Source organism: Phaeodactylum tricornutum, chromosome 24, assembly GCF_000150955.2.
Source record: "Phaeodactylum tricornutum CCAP 1055/1 chromosome 24, whole genome shotgun sequence".
In the NCBI taxonomy this organism is placed as follows: domain Eukaryota; phylum Bacillariophyta; class Bacillariophyceae; order Surirellales; family Neidiaceae; genus Phaeodactylum; species Phaeodactylum tricornutum.
In genome coordinates this window covers 402,220-423,195 of record NC_011692.1, presented here as the reverse complement: position 1 = coordinate 423,195, position 20,976 = coordinate 402,220, and the positions used below count along the sequence as shown (strand labels likewise).

The 20,976-nt window shown below is 47.9% G+C and overlaps 5 protein-coding genes across 5 annotated transcripts; 2 read left to right on the top strand and 3 right to left on the bottom strand.

Moving 5' to 3' along the window:
- Nucleotides 1-4,013: 4,013 nt before the first annotated feature.
- On the bottom strand, nt 4,014-13,519 carry PHATRDRAFT_40606 (predicted protein; the record flags this gene model as incomplete). Its single annotated transcript, XM_002184505.1, has 3 exons — nt 4,014-4,131; nt 4,195-9,665; nt 9,854-13,519. The coding sequence occupies 3 exons, from the start codon at nt 13,517-13,519 to the stop codon at nt 4,014-4,016; spliced, it is 9,255 nt and encodes a 3,084-aa protein (XP_002184541.1).
- Nucleotides 13,520-14,217: 698 nt separating this feature from the next.
- On the top strand, nt 14,218-14,757 carry PHATRDRAFT_40605 (predicted protein; the record flags this gene model as incomplete). The annotated part of the gene is made up of 1 exon (XM_002184578.1): nt 14,218-14,757. One exon carries the CDS (start codon nt 14,218-14,220, stop codon nt 14,755-14,757), a length of 540 nt encoding a protein of 179 aa, XP_002184614.1.
- Nucleotides 14,758-15,286: 529 nt separating this feature from the next.
- Lhcf7 (protein fucoxanthin chlorophyll a/c protein) lies at nt 15,287-16,049 on the bottom strand. Its single transcript, XM_002184504.1, has one exon. It carries the CDS (start codon nt 15,997-15,999, stop codon nt 15,385-15,387), a length of 615 nt encoding a protein of 204 aa, XP_002184540.1. The 5' UTR covers nt 16,000-16,049; the 3' UTR covers nt 15,287-15,384.
- A 403-nt stretch (nt 16,050-16,452) lies between these two features.
- PHATRDRAFT_40603 (predicted protein) lies at nt 16,453-17,282 on the top strand (the record flags this gene model as incomplete). The annotated part of the gene is made up of 2 exons (XM_002184577.1): nt 16,453-17,056; nt 17,164-17,282. 2 exons carry the CDS (start codon nt 16,453-16,455, stop codon nt 17,280-17,282), a joined length of 723 nt encoding a protein of 240 aa, XP_002184613.1.
- Nucleotides 17,283-17,858: 576 nt separating this feature from the next.
- Nucleotides 17,859-20,272, bottom strand: CK1 (predicted protein; the record flags this gene model as incomplete). Its single annotated transcript, XM_002184503.1, has 4 exons — nt 17,859-17,894; nt 18,963-18,964; nt 19,283-19,990; nt 20,086-20,272. 4 exons carry the CDS (start codon nt 20,270-20,272, stop codon nt 17,859-17,861), a joined length of 933 nt encoding a protein of 310 aa, XP_002184539.1.
- Nucleotides 20,273-20,976: the final 704 nt, after the last annotated feature.

The window sequence follows — 20,976 nt, the reverse complement described above, 5'->3', positions numbered from 1 at the left end:
AAACAGTGGATGCAGAAAAATATCGATCTATTGTCGGAAAATACATGTATTTGGTTACGAAGATATTTCCAGAAGGATCGAATACGGCACGAGAATTAACAAAACATTTTTCGAATCCAGGATTGGAACATTGGAAAGAGTTGGAAAGAGCTGTGGGATATTTGAAGAAAAACGAGAACGATGTGAAATTAACATATCGAAAACCGCGAGAGATGCGAGCTGTTGCTAATGTTGACAGTAATTACGCAACAAACAAAGATGACCGTCGAAGTGTTTCAGGAGCATTTTTTACAGTTGGTGGAACATTGACAAATTGGATGTCAAAAACGCAAACATCGGTAACGTTAAGCAGTTGCGAAGCAGAGTATGTTGCAGTCGCGCTGGCTACACAAGAATTACTTTTTATGCAGATGTTATTAAAGGAACTCGGAGAATGCGAATATCCAGGAGTCATATTGGAGGATAACACCGGAGCAATATTTTTGGTGAAGAACCAGCAAGTAGGTCAGAGGACAAAGCACATTGATGTGCGTTATCATTTTATTCGCGAACATTATGACAAAGGCGAGATTGATATTACATATACACGATCGGAGAACAATGAGGCGGATATTGGTACGAAGAATACGACCGAGAATTTGCATCAGAAGCATGCAGGCAATATTAGGAATGGTACAATGTACGTTCGAGAAAATTGGAACGATTTGATGAAGGAAATCCAAGTCCGAAGCCCGGAGGGAGGATGTCGTGATATGACGGTCAGTCATGTGTCCGTACTTCGGACTGAGAGCATACGTTAGAGACGCACGTCTGACTGACGTGGAGAGAGAAACTATTCAAGATCATGAAGTTCAAGATACACATTTAGGAAAACAGTATTGAACGTGAAGAAGCAAGATATGTTCAACATGGGAACGAATCAGCAAGAAAGAAGGAATGAGTTGGTCGAAGTTGATCGTGCGAAATCACTTTAGAGGATAAGAGCAAATGCTCACTAATTTAGGTTTAGTCAACTTGTGAGAAGATTACTGTTATTCTACGTGGAATATACAGAGAGAGAGTCGAGATTTCAACAGACGTCTACCCCTACAAAGGTGTTGTCAAGAACCACAACACGGGCAAAGTCATTACGGAAATTCAAATCAAGGCTCCCGTTATCATGGACAAAGTCCAAGTGGGAGGACAAATTCCTTTGATTATTGGTTGTGGCTTGACTGTCTGTAATTGTTGATGGCATGTTGGAACGACAGCCAATGAGCGTTGTTGTCTACATCGGAAAGTGTTGGATCCGGAATCCAGATTCCGAATCCACTGTCAATATAGCAACCATAGTCCACCAACTCTCTCAAGAAAGAAGGGAGAATATGGTGTTCATGAATGGCAAAATACAGAGTCGCGTACATGGAAGCCGGCGGTGTACCCATGGCGGTTCCGGTTTGCTGAACCCAGAATGTATCGCCAAATCAAAAAACATTGTGAAACACAATGATTTCAAGGCCCTTTGTCAAAATAAAACCCAAAATAATACGGCGCATGGCAGTAACCCAATTGGTAGCTGTAATTATTGAAGAACACAAAACGACGATGAAGATCGAAGTCAGGAAAACGATGAACTACGAAGATTATGAGTCTACATTGTACTCTTGGATATTCGTAGGGACTGTGGGGCTGTGATTCGTTGTGTGTGGGACGGAAGCGACTTGGCGTTTAGCAGTAGGCGATTGAACTTCTGGTTAGACGTTGTCCTTACCAGGAGTTGGATCAACAAAAATTTCAGAAAGGCTACAATAGGTAGAGGCGTCCAAAAGATGATCATGGAAGGCTCGACAAATGTATGTTGAAGGATCCATGATAGCGGGGCCCAAATTTTTATCCGTTTTGCAAACAATCAGCAAATAATTTGTACTAAGGGTACAAAGCGCGGCAGACTGAGACGGAAGTAAGTTTGAAGAACAAAATTGTCGCCAAAAAAGGCGACGGACGTCACGAGAAAAAGTTGCAACGCGGACACGAAATTCAGGAGGAATTTCGTCCGGGGGTGGTTCCCAAGTCGAGCGAAAAAGTTTTGTTGGTGGGAGAGGGTCGCTTCCCGCAAAGAGCCTTTTTGTAAAGCAATTGCAACGGAAACAATGCTTTGGCCTTGTTGTCCAAAGTGCAGGGCAGTCACATTGACGAAGTTTTTATTGGCTCATGCATGACCAACATTTGGTACTTTTGCGCCACCGGAAAGTTGCTCAACAAATTGGAGAAGCCCATCCCGACACGCCTTTGGATTGCTCCTCCTACCAAGATGGACAAAGCGCAGTTGGTTGAAGAGGGCTATTGCAATATCTTTGGTTAGGCCTGTGCCTGTACGGAAATGCCTAGTTGCAGCCTTTGCATGGGCAACCAAGCTCGGATTGCTCCGAGATGTACCGTCGTGTCTACCTCAACGCGGAACTTCCCCATCTGTCTTGGACAAGGTGCTAACGTGTATCTTGCCAGTGCTGAGCTGGCCGCCGTCGCCGCAATCGAAGGTTGATGGGACAATCCATTGTCAGCGAGTCGACGTAAGCAACAATAAAATCGACGTGCTTGTCATCGTTGTCGTCGTCTTTACCGTTGCGCTTGGACCACGGCAAGAAAAGGCGTGGCTGGAATGCAGTACGTCATGGATTGGAAGCCTCAATTGCCAGCATCCGCTAGCTTTTGTTCATTGCTTGGCGGAACGAAAGCTTTGGGTCAGGAGTTTGTTGTCTCCCCAAGACTCGCCAAGAGTGAAGCAAAGTATGTGCTTCCCCAATAGGTCCACCAAATTCGTCTTCACACGCTGCCGCCGCAACTGTTGTTGTGCTTTAGTCTTCCAATGCCTTTCTAGGCTTCGAAGGAGACGTTTAATTCTTGTGCAACAAGAAATATTTCAAAAGATAATAGGTAGTACTTTTTCTTCCAATTTCACGTGCCGTTTCCCATCTTAACCAACTCTAAGGTGGTCCGTCCCGTTAATGTACACCCTCAATTACCGGCATCCTCTCTAGCTTTTTCTACATTGCTTCACGTCGCTTCGTTTCAATCATAGATTTAACTGTAAAACGGTTTAATATGTTTTACACACAGTCATGAACTATGATATAAACTTTGAAAAAACAGAGGAGAACAAACTCGAGACAGACGAAAACAAAGATTCCGTCGTTGATTAGCTTCCACGTGGAAGAAATAAGTGATACATTTTGTCCGTAGACGTCATACCGTGACGTGGAAAGTGGGGGTTCTAATAGGATCCACTCAGAAACGAAGCTACCTCTAAAATAGCTGCCATACTATGTACCGCTCCAAATATCGGCCGAATCTGCCTCTGTTGTAATATCTCTTGTACTCAGCATCGCGTTACATGTATAGGAACCATATGCAATTTTGCTTTTAACGGTCTGTCCTACGACAGGGTCAGGAAAAAGGAAGTGGCAACAAAGCCAATACCTAGAGCTAGTAAAACCTAGATAGATGTTCCAACAAATGCTAATAACTGTGCAATTTTATCTTATACATAGTATCAAATTCTAGCAATATGTGGCTATAATTTATCATACCCGGAAAGGAGCTACCTCTAAAATTGCTGCGATACTATGAGTCGCTCCAAATGTCGGCCGACTTTGCCTCTGTTGTAATATCCCTTGTACTCAGCATACTAGATAATGTCACACTTGGCAGTGACAGTGAGTGCAGTTCTTGGCAATTTTTTACAGTACAAGATGCCTTCCATAGAGAAGTCGGTGAGATCTTCGTCCCAGTCGATCACGAAGAAACCAAACTCACCAGTTGCGGTATTGGGAACAACAGATGCCTACCTACCACAAAATTTCTGAACGAGCGGGCTTGGAGAGCCTGGTGTGTGGACCAAGCTTCTGCATGCTATTATTGTATGTGGTACTTGTACCCATCTGCTCAAAAAAGTCGAAAATACTGCGGACTGGTTGAGGCTTATTTTTTAGTGCTTTAAATATAGTCTACAATTTTGATAAGATAGCGGCAAATTCTTAGTACACCATGCTCTCAAAGTATGTCAACAAATCCGGGGAGCTTGTAGCTTGCTTGTTATCTTCGTGCGCCGAAGCACCTGCACGGATGAGTTCCTCCATCCTCCGGAGTCCAACACTTGAGGTACCGCTTATAGTGTCCATGGATACTGCGTCGCACGCATGGCACATTAATTCATACCTTAGTGTCAATCTGATTCGAGCAAACCATGTAATGGTTTGCTTATCTGAGCGCAGAGGCACCCACTCCTCAAGCTGGCCTCCGCTCCAAAGGCCGTCTGTGCGAATATCTGCAGTTCCCAGTGAGTTATCCACGATAAGCTTTTTTTCGTACACTGTAATCTGAAGTACACACGGGGGTCCTTTGAATAGTGTTTCTCGATCATCGTCGAGACTTGACCCTTCCACAGAAACATCTTCAGGGAGGGGGAAACGGAATCGAACGACGCTTCCCCAGGACGCCGGGGCATTTGGACCAGAAGATTTCCCAAGCTTGGTGGCATGTGTCTTTGCTGTGTCAAGTGTCCGTGTTTTGTTGGTTAAGCCCGCCCTGTTGCCGTCACGTTTCAGGCGCAACAGCGCGTAAGTTGAGAGGGAAACTGAGCCACCGGGAGACGACAAGTTTTTTAGGTCGAGCAACTCCACTTGCATTAGTGCAACAAAACGCTGCGGAAGGTCGAGGCGGCGAAACAGCGCGTTCCTGTACAAGTGCTGCCTGATGCTATTTAAGTACGGAGGAACACTGGTCATTATTCCATTTCCTGGAAGCAAATCTCCTGCCCCGGCACGTTCCCAAGGTGTATCTATCGAAGCTAACGCTTTTGTCAAAAGCACTCCTCCTTTCGTGCTGGTCCACAGCTCTAAAAGCGAATGCCCGCCAATATCACGAAGGGTACTCTCTGATGACAGTGCCACCTGCCCTATACTAAACCTTGAGAAGCTTTCTCTGCCAAGAGAGGCTCCTCGAGTCTCGCCTTCACGATTCGGAAGCGCTTCCACTTCCCAGGGGTCAACAATCCTGTATCTCACATCACTTTCTCCGTGCTCAGGTACCTTATGTTTCAGAGGGAGTCGCTGCATTTCAATTGGTTCGATAATATTCTCATGCTCCATTATCTTCAATCTTCTCAAAGCGCCGGTTTCACTAGCTTCTAATCCGCTGGAAAGCAACCACTCGATTCCTTCCTTCTTTCCAAAAACCACAACCATAGTGCAATCACCACCGTCACTTAAGCGTAACGTACTGAAATCGACTCCAGATCCTCGTTTGATCATTTGTCGAAGTACTGCGTCCCCTTGCTCGACCGTAGTTGCGGATTCGTGCTGAAATATTTCAATTTCTTCGGCCGACTCCTCAAAATCCACTGGCAATCTGGGATCGAAAGAGCCATTCAATTCCGGGGCTACATACTCCACGGAAAGAATTTCCAAAGAACGGCCCCAACATATCAGAGGACTAAGAAGCCTCCGCGAAGAAGCGTACGGAGTGGAGACTCCATGAAAAGTCATTAGCGATAAAACACTATCCGACGCTGCTTCGTAGCTTTCGTCTGTCGTCATGACCTCCCCATCAGACTGATGAGCCTCGTCAACGTGAACTGATACAACGGCACTTAATTGCCGATGAATTTTGCTCAGAGTCGTGAGCTCGAGAAAATAGGCAAAAGATATCTTCTTTTCGGATCTGGTATCTTCGCTCCCTGTTCGGAATGTCGAAGAGGTTCGCTCCTCCTTGGGAGAAGACGGGACTTGACAACTCTGTACTTTGGCTGGCTGGGGATAAGCTCCGCTATCCGCATGACTGAGGGCTAGCTTTCGGAAAAATACTGCATTTGGAGAAGGCTGGAATCCTTCTTGAATTACCCGGTCAACTGGCGGTTGATCGAACCTCAAATTGAAAGGGAGCGATGCTGACACGGCTTCAAGGAGACCGATGAGGCTAGCGAAAGGACCAAAAGAACCACATCGAAATCCAGATTCAGACAACCTGACAACCGCATGTTGAACTATGTCGTCTCTTTTCGAAGCCCGTGAAGACATTACTGTAGAACTAGGTTGCTCAGGCCTATTCACCAACTCCCCATGATCAGATAGCTGCTGTTCGCCATCCTTAGGCATTCCCTCCTCACTCGCTAAGTTAGTTTTAAAACTGAGCGTGAAAACCCCATGGTCGTTTGGATGTGGCCTAATAATGAAGCACCCCGTAGGTCTACATCGCAGCATTTTTGTCGCCTCTGTTCTTCTGCAGTCTACCAAAAACTCCCATCCACCACTTGAGATCTTTCTGTTTTTTTTTACTTCTCTCTCGGGAGCGGTAAAGCTTTTTAAATTTGTCCACAGCGGATGTCCTGCTTCGTCGTCGAGAGAACAGTCTGGTTGGTTTCGAATCATGGCTTCCAAGCATTCGGTGTTGCGGTTCCAGCTGGCTATGAGAATGCCAACTCGCACAGCGGCAATTGCATCTTTGATTGTACTTGCAGATAAGTAAAGACCTCCACCCCGCTGCAGCCACATGCAAATTTCTAGTTGCCAACTCAACCTTGCCGCTAGTCGCCGAATATGCTGTGTAGATGCGTGCGAACGCGATTTTTGTTTGAGTACAAAAACGTCGTTACAAAACACCATACTCTTCGCCATTTGAATGAGATCCGAAGCAGCGGCTCGAACGATGAGATCAGCCATGTCATCTTGTTGCGCTGCGGCATAAAGAATAACAGTAAAAAGTGTTCTACGGCGTTGTTGGGAATGACCCAAAAGCTGGACTGAGCAACTTACAACAACAAGAGTTTCCAACCCGCTTGCTGTGGAAAGCTGTTCCAGAGACCGTTTGACTCTTCCTATTATTTTTTCGGAGTCGCATCTCAGCTGCAGTACTTCAGATGCCCTTGAGGGAACAAGCGGGTGTTCGCTATGATAAAAAGACACCATTGACTGAGGCCGCGGGTCCCCGTGAAATTGAGCTACGACGCTCGCCACTTCACGCAGTAGGCGCCTCCCAGCGCATAACAAAAGCATGTTATAACGCCATTCGCTCCACAAATCTGGGATCCCTTTCCGACAGATTGAAAGAGAAATCGCTATTTCGGACTTCTTGATCGCCTCTTGATTGTCAATAGTTGGTCTATTGTCAACAGGACATAAAACCTTCGATTCTTGGGCATCATTTTCGCTGAATAATTGTCTTGTGTCATCAAATGAAATGGCAGTACACCGCACGTCTCCGGATCGATCGTCGCATGCAGATCCCTTCACAGTCGGTCCGGGATGAACATCAAACGAGTCAAAAATGGACGACTCTATGTTCCCCGATGTCTCATCACGTCCTGCCGTAACACTTATATTCTGGAGAGGAGGAGGATCAAAGGAGTCAAATATGGATGATTGCATCCCATAGGATCTGCCTTCCTGGGTTGATACCTTCGGGTTCGAATTTTGGGTAGGCGGAGCATCAAAGGCATCGAAAATAGAAGACTGCACCGTTTCTGATCTCTCAAAATGGTCTGAAACCTTCGCTTTCGAGTTGTGGGTAGGAGGTGTATCAAACGAATCAAAAACAGAGGACGACATAACCCCCGAGGAAGCAGCAACCGCTAAATTGCAGCTTCGCTTTGGCTGGAGGGAAGAACTTAATGACTTGGATATCGACGGCTTCACAGCTGCCGACGAGGGCGACAGACCGTGTTTCGCGTCCTCTCTGGGACTTAGACAAGTTATGGGATGCTTCAAAAGCATTTGAGAACCAGCTAAATGTAGTAGAGAGCGAATAGTTGGCATCTCAACTCCCCGCGCAATCAACGCACTCGAAACTGCTAAACATGAAGCAAATTGAGCTCGCTGACTCCCACCCAGGGCGTCAAGCAAGAGCGGAGCCGAGATGAAGTCAACAAGCAAGTTTACCTTGCCAATTGCATTCGACAGCTTCATTGATCCAGCACACTGTCTTTTCGCATCAGTCCTTGTTCCGAATACACGGTGATCGATATCGTTGACTAAGCGATAACCCGTGTCGCTATCATGGCTGGGTTCTATGAACCCGGATAGCCACCAAGACGCTTCCTCAATTTTACCAAGCCATAATAGCTGGATAGCGCTCAGAGCATTGTCTCGCTCAGCTTGAGGAAGCAATTGTTCCACCAACAGCTTCTTAGAATACATTCCAAGATCTGGTTGCCAATCGTCAAAACGTTCTCCGTCCTCACCATCCAACGAAGAGTCTGATCCGGGTGGAATGGCATACCCGCCTCCACCTCCAAGTATGCCTCCAAGCCCTACGGAAGATGCATTCAGACTGGGTTGTAGGGCGGCAACAGAACTCTCCGTTAGCCTCGCAACAGCGAAAGCAAGGTCTGAGTCTCGCATTTTTGTCACAATCACTTCGAGAGCTGACTTGAGAAAAGGGGGCTCGGCAAGGAGGAAAAACGCGGATGCAATGCCATATCTGTTTTTGCGAAGAAGGCTGTATGCGTTTTTTTCTGCAGCTCGTCGACCTCGCTCGTCAGAGAAGTCATGAGACGTCAAAAACTGGAATAGCTTCCTCCCACTATCGGTCGAATCTGCTGCTGCTAAATTTCGGAGAGTTCTCGTCTTTCGCGCAATCACAAAGAATAGTGCGCATTCCATTATCTCTTTCTTGGCCCTGTAAAGAGTCTGGCCGATCTCTTCCGATATCTTGGCAAGCTCCCTATCCGACCGCAGCCAGAATGCAATGCGAAGGTCTCTCGCGAATGGCCAGTCAAACTTATGTCCATTTGCACGGCAGCAGTCCAAAATTTTATTTTGAGAGCGGCTCATAAGAGCAGCCAAGCAGCCGGAGGAGGCCACGTACGTTTCTTCGCAACTCTGGCTCCCACCGGACTTCGAAGTGATCTTAACATGCATTGACGGCATTGGTATCCTTGTAGAAATCGAGCTTTCTATCTTATTTGTAATAGCTGCAAGCCGATGAAAGATTTCTCTGGTGAACAGGAATAGCTGCCCTAGCTTATCTAGCTTGTCGAAACAAGGCGGTTTTACCAGCATATCGTATAGGGCCCAAATAATTTCCAAATCTTCAGAAGACAATGTGCGTAGGAGCGGTGGGAGCTCTTCTTTTTTGATGCCTAGGTCGCAATCGAGCGACTGAACGGTGGAAGACGACTCAGGAATTGCCTGATTGATGCTACACAAGAGTATATCCCGAAAACTCTTCAGTTTACTCACTTCTCTCGCGACGTTTTGCGATGGGAGTGTTTGGTCCGTAGCCGGACCCGTTAGCAGAGTCAGTCTTGCTCGAGGTTGATCCTGACCATCGCTGTCTTCAGAAATTTTTTCTTCGACTATGAGCAGGGGTGCTACACGTAGAGGCCCTTCCAAATCTTCGTCCGACAAATCCTTTCCTACGGAGCTAAGCCACAAAAACAAAGATCGCAGTCGGTCGTCCAAAGCAGCCTTAACACCTCTATCATCCAAACAAATTTCTGCAAGAAAGGAGTCCGGGTGCCAGTCCGAGCGTAAGAAGGTGCTCTCGTCTGATGACGCAAAGGCACACTGCAAGGCAGGTAGTATGTGAGGAAACACATCCAATGGGTTCGAGTAGACGCCAAAAGGCGCAGTTGGCGCAGTGCAGTCGAGCCAAAAGCAGATGCAGTCATTGTAGTACTCGACGAGGTTGGACTGTTTGAGTAATAAATTTCAGTTCTTTGTTCCCAGTCCCGTCCGCCACCGCAGCGCTGGTATATCGAAACGCTCTTGCCAGAATAGCAGATTAAAGAGGGAGATGCGTCTAGAAAGCCAGATCGAAGGAAAGAGAAATCAATAATCTTGGTTTTGTCTGAAGTAGTGCCGACTGAGTTTGGACTAACTCTCAACAGAAAAACAAAATAATCCCAACTGATATCCTGTACATGCTCTTTTCCGCCGCCTTTTTCGAGAAGACAACCTGGGTGCGGTCTAGCCGACCATACAGCAATTTCATTTTCGTCCTCTGACGACGATACGGCAATAAGCTGCACTGAACAGGCCCTAACAATCAAGTTGGTCATCCTCCGTATCTCTGTTTTGAATAGATCGAAGGTATGAAAGGAAATGGTCCAGTGCGTACTCTCTTTAGGAGTGATAGAGACAACAAGCAAACGCACCATTCCTGCACTGTCTACTACCACCAGTGACACACTTGAAGAGGAAGCATCTGCGGTCGTTATGTTTGTCAATATTTGGTCCCCGATTCGGCACGACCCCAACTTCTCTGCGGGAGACGCCATCTGGTCCAGATCTTGTGACAATGATAGAGCTGTTGCAAGGACATGCGTTCCAGAAATGGAGAACAGGATTGCTTCCTGATGAGCATGAATGGTGTCACGGTTGGAATTAAGCGGTAAAATGACCATACGCGAAACGTCGTCTGGTGTCTCCCACAATCCAAGGTTTCGAAAGACCGTACACACGGCAATTGATCCATACATGTTCGTAGGGTTCCAATTCTTCTCTGAACCATTCTGGGATCGGTCCGTGGTCTGGGCACTACCTCGATTAAAAACTGGGTTTCTTTCCAATTCCTCGGGTGTAACACCAATCATCTCATTCATCGTCCTTCTTCCCGAGGTCTCCGACGTTTGGCTACCAGCCCTTCGCCGCGTATTGAGGGGTCGGCGTCGAAACTTCATCCTGACTGGGTGTCGAATGTTTGCGTTGGCGCCTATTTCACGTACAGCGCTTATGATTTCTTCAAACGACTTTTCACTGAGGGAGATTCCGTTGGCGCTCAAAAGCTCATCACCTAGCGTAATCATTCCGGTTCTTTCGGCCGGGAGCATTTCGCCGTTTAAGGGATGCCTTTTGAACGAGCCGGCGATCGCGGTCATGCCGTGCACATGACTCTCTAGCCGAAGGCCAAGCCCATATTCTGCCTCCGGAACGATCGATACTTCGTAGTCTTCCATACGGAAATCAGGATCGTCTTCCCACATACTGGACTTATTGCCCACTATAGAAGGGATCGATTCATCACAACCAGGCATTGGGGGCTCCAAAAAACTCCAGGTGGGAGGGATTTTGATGGCTACAATAGTACCAGCGCTTGTAAATGCCAAAACGACTGACGTCCCCGAAAAAGGATTGCTTGGCCACCACCGCAAGGCTGTCACAACACCATCATCTTTGGGGAGCTGAAATGGAGGTAACGCTAAAGGTACAGATACCAAGCTTTCATCCCGAAATTTTGTGGGATTATTGAGCAAATGTCCAGCTACTTTGGGATTTGCATCTTCTCGTGACCAGGTATCAGGGAGGAGCGACATAGTCCCGGGTTGCCGCAAGGTAAGCGAAATAATGTTGGTAGCCTCTTCAAGACTTGCGACTAATCGATTCGCAGCATTATCTGTCGAAGCTGAAGGAGTCACCTCTTGTTTGGATCTTAAATCCAGATCCAGTACAGACACGACGGAGCGAATTGGACTTCCCATCTCTACCGTATTCAAAGTCTGATCTCCGAACACGGGAATTTCCATGACGACCACTTGACCGCTAACGGGATGCAGAGCAGTTATACGCAATTCGATTGGTGGGGTCTGCGCTCCACCTAAAAAGTTGTCGCAAAAAAATCCGCCGCCTTGCGTTCGCGGTCCCGACGACAAGCCCAGGCTTTCCATGGCTGACCCTCCCAAGGCATCGCCTGCATTGCTTGACGGCTCGACCGTTGCTGCCCACGGACTCCAAGCAGGCCAAACACCTTCCACTGTTAAGCCTACATCAGATGTATGAAGAACCCGATCTTTTAATACACTATCGGGCGGTAAAAAGGCCGATATGGATTCGAGCAGTGTTGGCTTCCAGTCACTTAGACTACGTTTCAGGTAAGTCAATCGAGAAATACGTAATGCTGGAAACGCCCCTTGAAATGTTAATTCGGAAACCCACGCTCCAGCGTGTGACGACGGTGTCGTGTGGCTAGGAATAGACGAAAAGTGGTTTCTCTTGCCTAAGGTTTCGTGGCCGGCTTCCTCGTCTAGGTCCATCAGCGAAGTGGTGCTCGGTCGACGGGACGACCGGGCGCTCCGGGCTTTGCTTGGAGTGGACGAGTCCAAATCACCCAATGTCAAGGCAGTAATGTTGCGAACCCAATCTACCCGTGTCGACGGGGGTGTTTCCCACGACACAAGTTCTTGCCACTCGTACTGGGAAAAAATTTTGGCCACACCGTCGGAGCAACTAGTCAGCAGCAAATCGTTCCCTGCAGGTCGAATTTTTGGATCTCGCGTAATTTCAGAGGTCAAGTGGCCAAAACCACGAAAAGAGAGTCGGACAACTGGCGAAGGGAGAACAATGTATGGGCCCGGCCTATAGAGAATACCGACCGTTGGGGAACTTGCCAAACTCACAACAGAGGGCACATCGTCGACTGATACGGGACCAAAAGAACTTAGACTACCCCCGTCGTCAAAATCGCGTTCGAATGTATACACACCGTCGGCATCAGCGTTGTCGGTACCATCCAAAGAGCCTGTTGTATTGAAACTTGAGTTGTGATCTAAAACCAATGCTATGGCATGTCCATCACCAGAAAGCTGTGCCAAGAGGACTCTTTTAGGCAACCGGGTGGTCCACAGACACTCAACCGTTTTCCGATGCTTCTTTGATTTGGAATTTTTGGAAGCTACGTCAAAGACCGCAATTTGATCATGATGACCAACGAGTAATTTACAGTCGTCAGATAGACTCAGTGCTATGGAATGGGCTGGATCAACCGAGGCATCAGTGATCTGCATGGAATCGTTTTCGGTGGAGAAGAAATCGACACAAGAAAAAGCATGTCCGTCCCTCCAACGATAAGGGCCGTAATTCTCCACTAAAGGATCAGTCGATTCGGGGTCGTAGGATCGAACCGACCCATCCTTTTGGGCCAGGACAATTTGTCCGGAAGTTGGATGTATCGTCAAGGCCACAATCGCGAAATTCGTATCGACTTGCAAGGTTTGGAAAACAAATCGTGTCCGCGCAAACATTAAATAACAAGTTGGCAAGGATGTGGTGGCGACTAGAACCTCCATACCACGGTAGCAGAAGCTTGCCGAGTAAGTCGGCGTCGGATACCGTTTTGCCAGCTCGCGAAGAGCCTGGGTCTGGGCAGCAATGGATGCCGGTGTTCGCGATGCTCGAATCAAATCATTTTCTCGTTGATGCATACGGAGCACATTTGGGTGTGTTCGAACAAAGGGATTAGCTTCGGCTTCCTCTTCTGACGAGTCCGCGCGGTCAGTGGATTCGGAGTTACGAACGACACCGAGTTCCCCTGGTGCCCTCAAGGAACCTGGTTTAATACCATTGGGAGCGACAGGAAGTCGGTCCATGCCATTCTGGATGGGTGCAGAGAAACTGCGAACCCCTGGATGGATCGAGGATGATGGTAGAGGAGGGGGCGCGCTGTTTACACCCTCCTCGATCTGCGTGCCGGGTCGATGATTGTTTCCAGTCCAGCTACGTCGAAAAAAACCTTCTGTGTCTCCAGTTCGAGACGAATTCTTTTCAACCATAGTAAATAAGAAGCAATTCTTCCTTCTCTCCTCACCCTCTATTCGGACCTCTCACCGAGAGTGCGCTGGTTTCTCGTCGCTAAATGATACAGAAGAAATTAAGTGATTCGGTCAGTCGTTAGAGGAATTCAAAAAGCTCTCAGTTTGCTATCACTCTTTCTCGATTATACGATTCTCTGCTATAAGCGAGAGGATGCACGAGGCTGAAAAAGTGAAGTGTTTGGGTAAGACGGGGCAAGAACCGCTATCAACCAGAATTAAAAGCACGGAGTGGAACACCATTCACAGTCAAAGCATCGTCCCGGAGTCGGAATCGAGAAAGGGGGGGATCATCCATCGACAGAGCGCAACGGAATGAGCATGCACTAACTGTAACTACCACAACATGAGATATCGGCTATTGCGCTCCTTGTAGCAATCAGAAACTTCACACTTAGAGTTAACGTTTTTCTATGAAGACATGACGACAAGACGACGACACCATTCCAAATAAATGTTTTAGCTGTAGATAATATACAGATAGGTGGGAGTCACGTGGACAACGAGCTTGGAAGATAAAACCTGAACTTTATCGCAGAAGCGAAAAGTGCGACCCATTTTCCTGTCTTTCATGAGGTCCACCATGACAAACAGTGTATGCCTCTTGGTTTCACGATGCAGATGTGTCAAGGGATTTAACTCCTAATCTCTTCACTACGATGAAGTCGCTTCTGATAATGGTCGCTTTTGTTCAAGCCTGTCGTTGTCTTGCCTTGGTCAGCGTTGATGTTTCCAACCGGCAATATAGCACTCGGCCAGTCTCGCCGCTCCAATTGCAAATGGCTAACAGCGACGGCGATCAGAACAGCAATCAGTACACCTTTTGGACTTCCCGTGGAACGAATGTGACCATTACCGATGATCTCACACCCCCGTTGGTAAAATTCCGCAAGGAGTCGTTGCTCTTTGACGAGTCGTCCGCTAGTAAGTACAACAACGACGCTCTCCGCCTGTGGCGCGGCCTGAAGTCCCGCCTACCACAAGTGCTGACGGGAGCACGACAAGTGGACACCGCCGACGATAATCCTCTGGCTGGAATTTACAACATGATATTTGTGCGACTACCGACCGTTGCGGCAGGATTCGTTTACGGCAAGAATCTGTACCAAGGTCATCCACTCATTGTGGACGTCGGCAATGGTCCGTGGGAGGTGAATCCGTTGTTCGTTTTAGCGACTCTGTACGTCATTTTGAGGTGATGAGCAAAATTTTGCAATCTCTACGCATGTATGAACTACTGTGGTCCTCCGCGAAATCTACGTTCCTACAGTCTTTTCTATAAGGAAGCCCGAGCGTGGAATTTGACCCAGCACAAAAAGGACAAGTTTTCTGTGAGACGCACAGGTCAAGTCAACCATACGATCCATTTGACCGAAAATGACACACTTTGTGACAGTCAGCGCAATCTTGGAGGTCGTATCCCATCGAAATAGGCACGTAGGTATACAATAAGGTAGATAGATACTCCAGCTTCTTTGACATGTCCAAATGCCCACCAAAATTTGCCCATCTCCATGAAAAGAGCTGCTTCTCTCCCTTTTTCGATCACCATTCTGGTCTGCTTACACTTTTGTATCTGACATCAACGCAACTTCCATTGGAACGCGCCCAAAACTAGCTGGCGAATGCTGTACAGTTGATCGTGAAGGTAGTCCATAGAGAGTTCAGTTAACGATTTGAATACGGGCTAGGCCACGTCAAGCGACTTATCTAGAACTTCTGCTTTCTGATCTTCTACAAATGCCTACTCTTATCTATAAAAGCACGAGTGTCGGAATGGTTATAGGAGTTCTAACCACTTTTACAAACTACTCGTGGTAGCAACTTTAGATAAGCTTGAACGGTAAGATATCGTCCACGTTGCCGAGTTGCTCATGCACCATGAGGGCAAGAATTCCCATCTGTGCAGCACGGCCCTGATTAAGCTCAACATTGTACTGACGTGCCTTTTCTTCATCCGAGAAGGAGTCCCAGCCAAAGTCGATGTACTTGTTGCGGAAGTCACCCACCGACTCTCCACCAACCCAGTCACGCATGAAGGAAGTCTCCAAAAGTCCAATGAAGAAGAGAATCTGGCAGAGGCCAGCGGCGGGGATGTTGGCCAAAGAACCGAATCCGGCCGGAATGTCGGAGAACTTGGTACCAGCGAAATCAATGGTTCCCGGCAGACGGTTTCCGGTCGCGGTGGCAATGTACCCTACAACAGCAAGCATTGAAATGCGTCCGTGCTTGAGTTCTACAAAACGGAGACGCTTGAACTTAGCCTCGTCGCCGTCCGAAACCAATCCGAGGGGATCGTAAAAACCCAGAGGAGCGGTGACACCGGCTTCGTTTTCGAAGGCCATGTTCGTGGCAACCGAAGCGCGGGCAGACTGACCCTGAGACGGAGCAAATGCGGCGGCGCCAGCAGCAATAGAGGCTAGGAGAGCAAGCTTCATCATGGTGAAAACGGTAAACTTTGGGTGTGATACAGTCCTAGACGAAGAATTCGGCAGAATTGTGTTGGAACAGCCCACACTTCTCGCCTGCTTGAACAGCGGATGCCAAGATCGCGAACAAGATACCGACAGGAGGATTTCTTCAACTCGTGGTCCCAAAGTAGATGACGAGTGTCCGCGACATCAATAACTTAACGACTGAGATCAGCGATGGACAATTATCGAAACGAAAACCTAGGTTCTGAGTCATTACGAACCGATCGAAGTTTCGATCACACGATCACAGTCAAGCCATAACGCTAATTCTTCATCGAGAAAGTGCCGATAGAAATCCGACAGGAGCGATGATTATTCGGGGAAGGAAAATCCTGTAGACACAAAAACGGAGCATCTTCGCATCTACCTCTCGATTTACAGTAGTTATAGGAGATTCATAAAACCACGTTGACTGTCATTATGGGGGAAACCCAGCTGATTAAAAGATCCAACAGACGATCTTTTTTCAAAGTTGGTGGACTGCATCTTGGCATGCACGGGTTGCTAGGTTTTTCTTCATTATCTCTGACCATCCTCGCATACTACAGCTATCCAAGCGAATACCCAATATGGATTGGATTGTCGCAAGTTGCAAATCTAGTAACGGTTACCCATGCCCGAAATCTTCTCTCTCAAGTGCCGGCATCCACACAAATTTTTCCTGGTATAGTTGCCCCGCACAGGGAAGCATTCCAACGGACAATCAGCGGAATGCAATACCTCGTCACACGTGTCACATGTCTGGCCTTTCGGGACCATTCCATGGATATTGGATTCCGTAGTACCTTGGCACTCTTACTGTGGCGTGCTTGGCCTTTAATTCCTTCGTACCAAGCTGAGTGGCTCAATGGCAATACGTGGATTTTTGTTATTCCAATGGCCCTCGGTGTCGCAGGAGATTTGATCCAGTTCTGGAACGGTGACGTCTTTTCGTCGCGGCAAATTCTGTCAATTCAATTGCATGGGTTGCTTATGGCCTTTGGCTTCACACTGGGTTTTCGAAACTATTTACCCATGCCACTTGGTAAGGTCGTTTGTTTTGTATGATCGAAAAGCATCAACATCCTGTTATGTTTGAAAGATAAGACCAATCGCGTTCTGACTTTTTGTTGCGATTGTTGTTTTATACAGTTTATATGGGAGCTGCGTTCGGTGTGTGGAAGATCCTGCGTGAGGGAATAATGACCTTTGAAAACGCGTCGCGCGAACGGCTCGCATCCCGGATGGAACTGTATGCACTCCCGGAGTAAACCGGCCAACTTTTTTCGGGGGAGGTGCGAAACTGGTCCATCCAACCGTAAACGTTGATTTGGGATCGGTAGAAGACACGACTCCTCTGAACGCCCCCACACGTTTGGCAACAAACGTCCGTTTAATGAAGTCGTGGGCCCCGCACACTGTCAGCAATTTTGCAACAAGCCTGGTGTCCCGTGCCCCCCTTCCAGACACTTTTTCCGACTCAGTACAAACGCAAAGCCATTGCTTCAGAATATCAATCAGTGGTCACAGCGCCATGAGATCCCAGATTTTGTTCATATGCTCCATTGTGCTTATCAATGCTGATGCTCTTTGTTTTTGCCAGCGTGACCATTTTTTCAAACATGGAAACGTCCTTTGCAGGAAAGAAAAAGCAGATTTCTTTCTCCCTGGGGAAGCATTTTCGGTGTGCACAACAGTTTTGGATGCCACGGTGGTTGGAATGGACACGTTCACCATCGTGTACAACGGCGGTAGCTCGACCGCGACGCCTGTCGCGCACGGTGGTCTAGTGCACGACACCGACGTCACCCGACTCGAATACGCCAACGGGCAAGTTATGATTACCACTACAATCGTTGACGAAAATTTTGCTTCGCAACACTCTGAAATTGAAATCGACGAGATGGTCGCCGTTACCATATTGCAAAACATTGGTGAAATCCGTCAATCCTCACGACACCTTATTCACTATCACGGTTTACCGCGGAAGGGAGATGACATTCAAGCTCGACCAAATCTGAGACGGTTGCAGCCAGGCTTAATTTCCAACGACTCATTGACACCAGCAGAAAAGTCGACTCGGCTTGTTCCATCGCCTCCATCTCCTACAACCAGGACCGTCTCTTACCCCGATTGGAAGATTCTGGAGTGGTTGGATGAGTTACCCACAGGGATGGCCTATTTTATCTGGGTTGTCCTGGCTGCCATCGTACTGATCACTGGCTTTTGCTGTGTACTATTTTCGGTCCTTCCCCTTATTTACCGCTTGGAATCTTTTCGAGCTCACCGTGCTGAACAGCTGGCGATTGCCCGAGCTTGCGCAAAGATGGATGTGTTTACGAACGAAAATCTTACACAATGCTTTGGAAGCAACTGGTACAACTTATACATTGACGGTACGCTGCCACTGGAAGCGATCAAATTTGATGACGGCCTACTGCGTGTGGAACGAAACCGCAAGCGTTACGAGCGCATGATGGAGGTACGCGGCAAGCCTCGATCGGAATGGCCTCCTCCGCCACCGCAGGCTCAAATCGAATACTGCAACGTTGAGTTCGGCGAACACAATAGCAGTTTTGGAACAGACAGTGATGACGACGATTCATCTATGTAAACCAAAAAAAATCTTAAGTGTCGGTGTGTGGAGGAAGAAATCGTAAACTTAAAATTTGACTTGCATATACATTCGTTCAGAGCTTTACATAGTTTTGGGTGAACGTCGTCTGAGATTTCTGCGCACTTGATCGTTGACGAGCTGCAGCTGCTATTGCAAATACAGATTCTACGAGTGTCGTATGAGCTACGCAGAGGGAGCTTTTGTCAAAGATGAAACTGTACCGCAAACCGTTTCTAGTATAGTGAACGCAACTAGCGGAATCTGTAAAAGAACCTTATTTCTTTTTATAGTACGAATGGAAAAGACTACAAGATGGACAGATAGACTCACTGACGACTATAGTCACCGTTTATTGGGGACCCCGGGGATCGTGATGGGCTCCCTGCGCCGGCGGATACCCGGTCTGTGATTCGTGGACGGACGGAATGTGCTGGGACCCGTGTGGGGGCGCGACCACGCCGGGCTGCTGGGACCCGTACCGGGATCCCGATCGTTGGGAAGGATCGCGGGCCGCGACACCGGTGGCATTGTTGTAGGGATCCGCTGCACCGTTCCCACTACAACTACGATCGCGCTCTTCCTTCTTTTCCTGAACATCTGCTGGAGCCGCCGTATCAGGGGCCGCGAGTGGGCGATCCGGAGGCAAGCGTGAACGCTCTTGCTGCAGATTCAAAACCGTCCAGTCAAACATGTTGTCGTATTGAAATCCTTTGCGATAAAACAGCTCCTTGAATAGACGTTTGAGGTAGGCGTAATCCGGTCGATCTTCGAATCTCAACGACCGACAGTACTCGAAATACGAACGAAATTCTGTGGCGTATCCCTTGCACAGTTGCTCTGTACTGGTACTCATTTTGCGATCCATGATGCGCTCGTACTTCTGTTTCTTGGTATTTGCCTTGAGTCCTTGCCAAGGGAGGGAGCCGCGAATAAAGTACATGAGAACGTAACCGAGCGACTCGAGATCGTCCCGTCGCGACTGTTCGATCCCAATGTGCGTATTGATCGAGGCATATCGGGCCGTTCCTGTCAAGTTCTTGTTTTCACGGTAGGGAATGTGTTGATGCGAACGTGGGTCTCGGTACTTTTTGGCTAAACCAAAATCGATAATGTGAATGACCGACTGTCGCTTGCCGAGACCAATCAAGAAATTGTCCGGTTTGACGTCCCGATGAATAAAAGACTTGGTGTGCACGTATTCGAGCCGCGACAACAGTTGATCAGCCAGCATGAGGACAGTCTTGAGTTGGAAACGACGACCGCAATAGTTGAACAAGTCTTCCAGTGATGGACCCAGCAGGTCCAACACCATGACGTTGTAATCGCCTTCGATACCGTACCATCGAACGTTCGGGATTCCCACTGCAGATATTTCGCCATAATACAGTGTTGGAAAAACAAAAAACACAAAGTGTACAAAGACACGCTACGAACTATAACACTCTGTCTGTACTTACAGCCGCCGTGCAGAATGCGATAAATCTTGCTTTCGTAGAGTAACTGCGGATGTTTGGTTTTGACCGATTCGAGCTTGATGGCAACTTCTTCACCCGTAGTCATGTTCGTTCCGAGATAAATATCTCCAAAGGAACCGGAACCGATCTTCCGACCGAGACGGTACTTTTTACCCACCCGCAGTTCCATACTGAGGGATACCAGCAGTAGAGGGAAACCTAATACGACTGACTATGCGAACTACGACTCCCGAGAATTTTCGGAAGTGAAACAACCGGTACGTCTCCTTCGCACAATACCGAATTTTCCCGTCCCGCTCTTCCAATCCTGTTGGGCACAAACACTGCACAGTAACTTTGATGCAGTGTCTGTCTAATTGGATCAGAAGGAAAATAAGAAAGGGGAACAACACGAGGCAGAACGGATCGACCCGTATCGTTGCTCGGCCGTGGATTAGTATTGGCCTGCCACGAGGCCGCGGCCGCGAGGGATCGAGACCGCTGTTCTCTCGGTTTCTCACACGGTCAGGCGTCGGCGAGCTCTTTCGAGAGGGGAGGAGATGTCAGAGTGTCCGATAGGTTCGGAAGGGAATGTGTCGTCGGATATGTCTTACACTGGATTTCTTCGCACAAAACTGCCGCGCGTGCCAACCAATGCCGTGCCGCACAGTGGTGCAACGAAAAAGGTAAATTCTTGACTGTGCGGGATATGTAAAGTAGAGATCACTCGAGGAAGAGTCCATATGTGCAGCAGCAAACCAATCTCGAGGCTTATTAAAGGAAGGAAAAAAAAAGGATGTAGCCGTAGGCTATGTCCAAAACAAAAGTAACTGTGTTCGGAAATCTTCTTTTCAAAAAGAATGCTTTGACAGTGAATCGAACACTGGGCCTTCA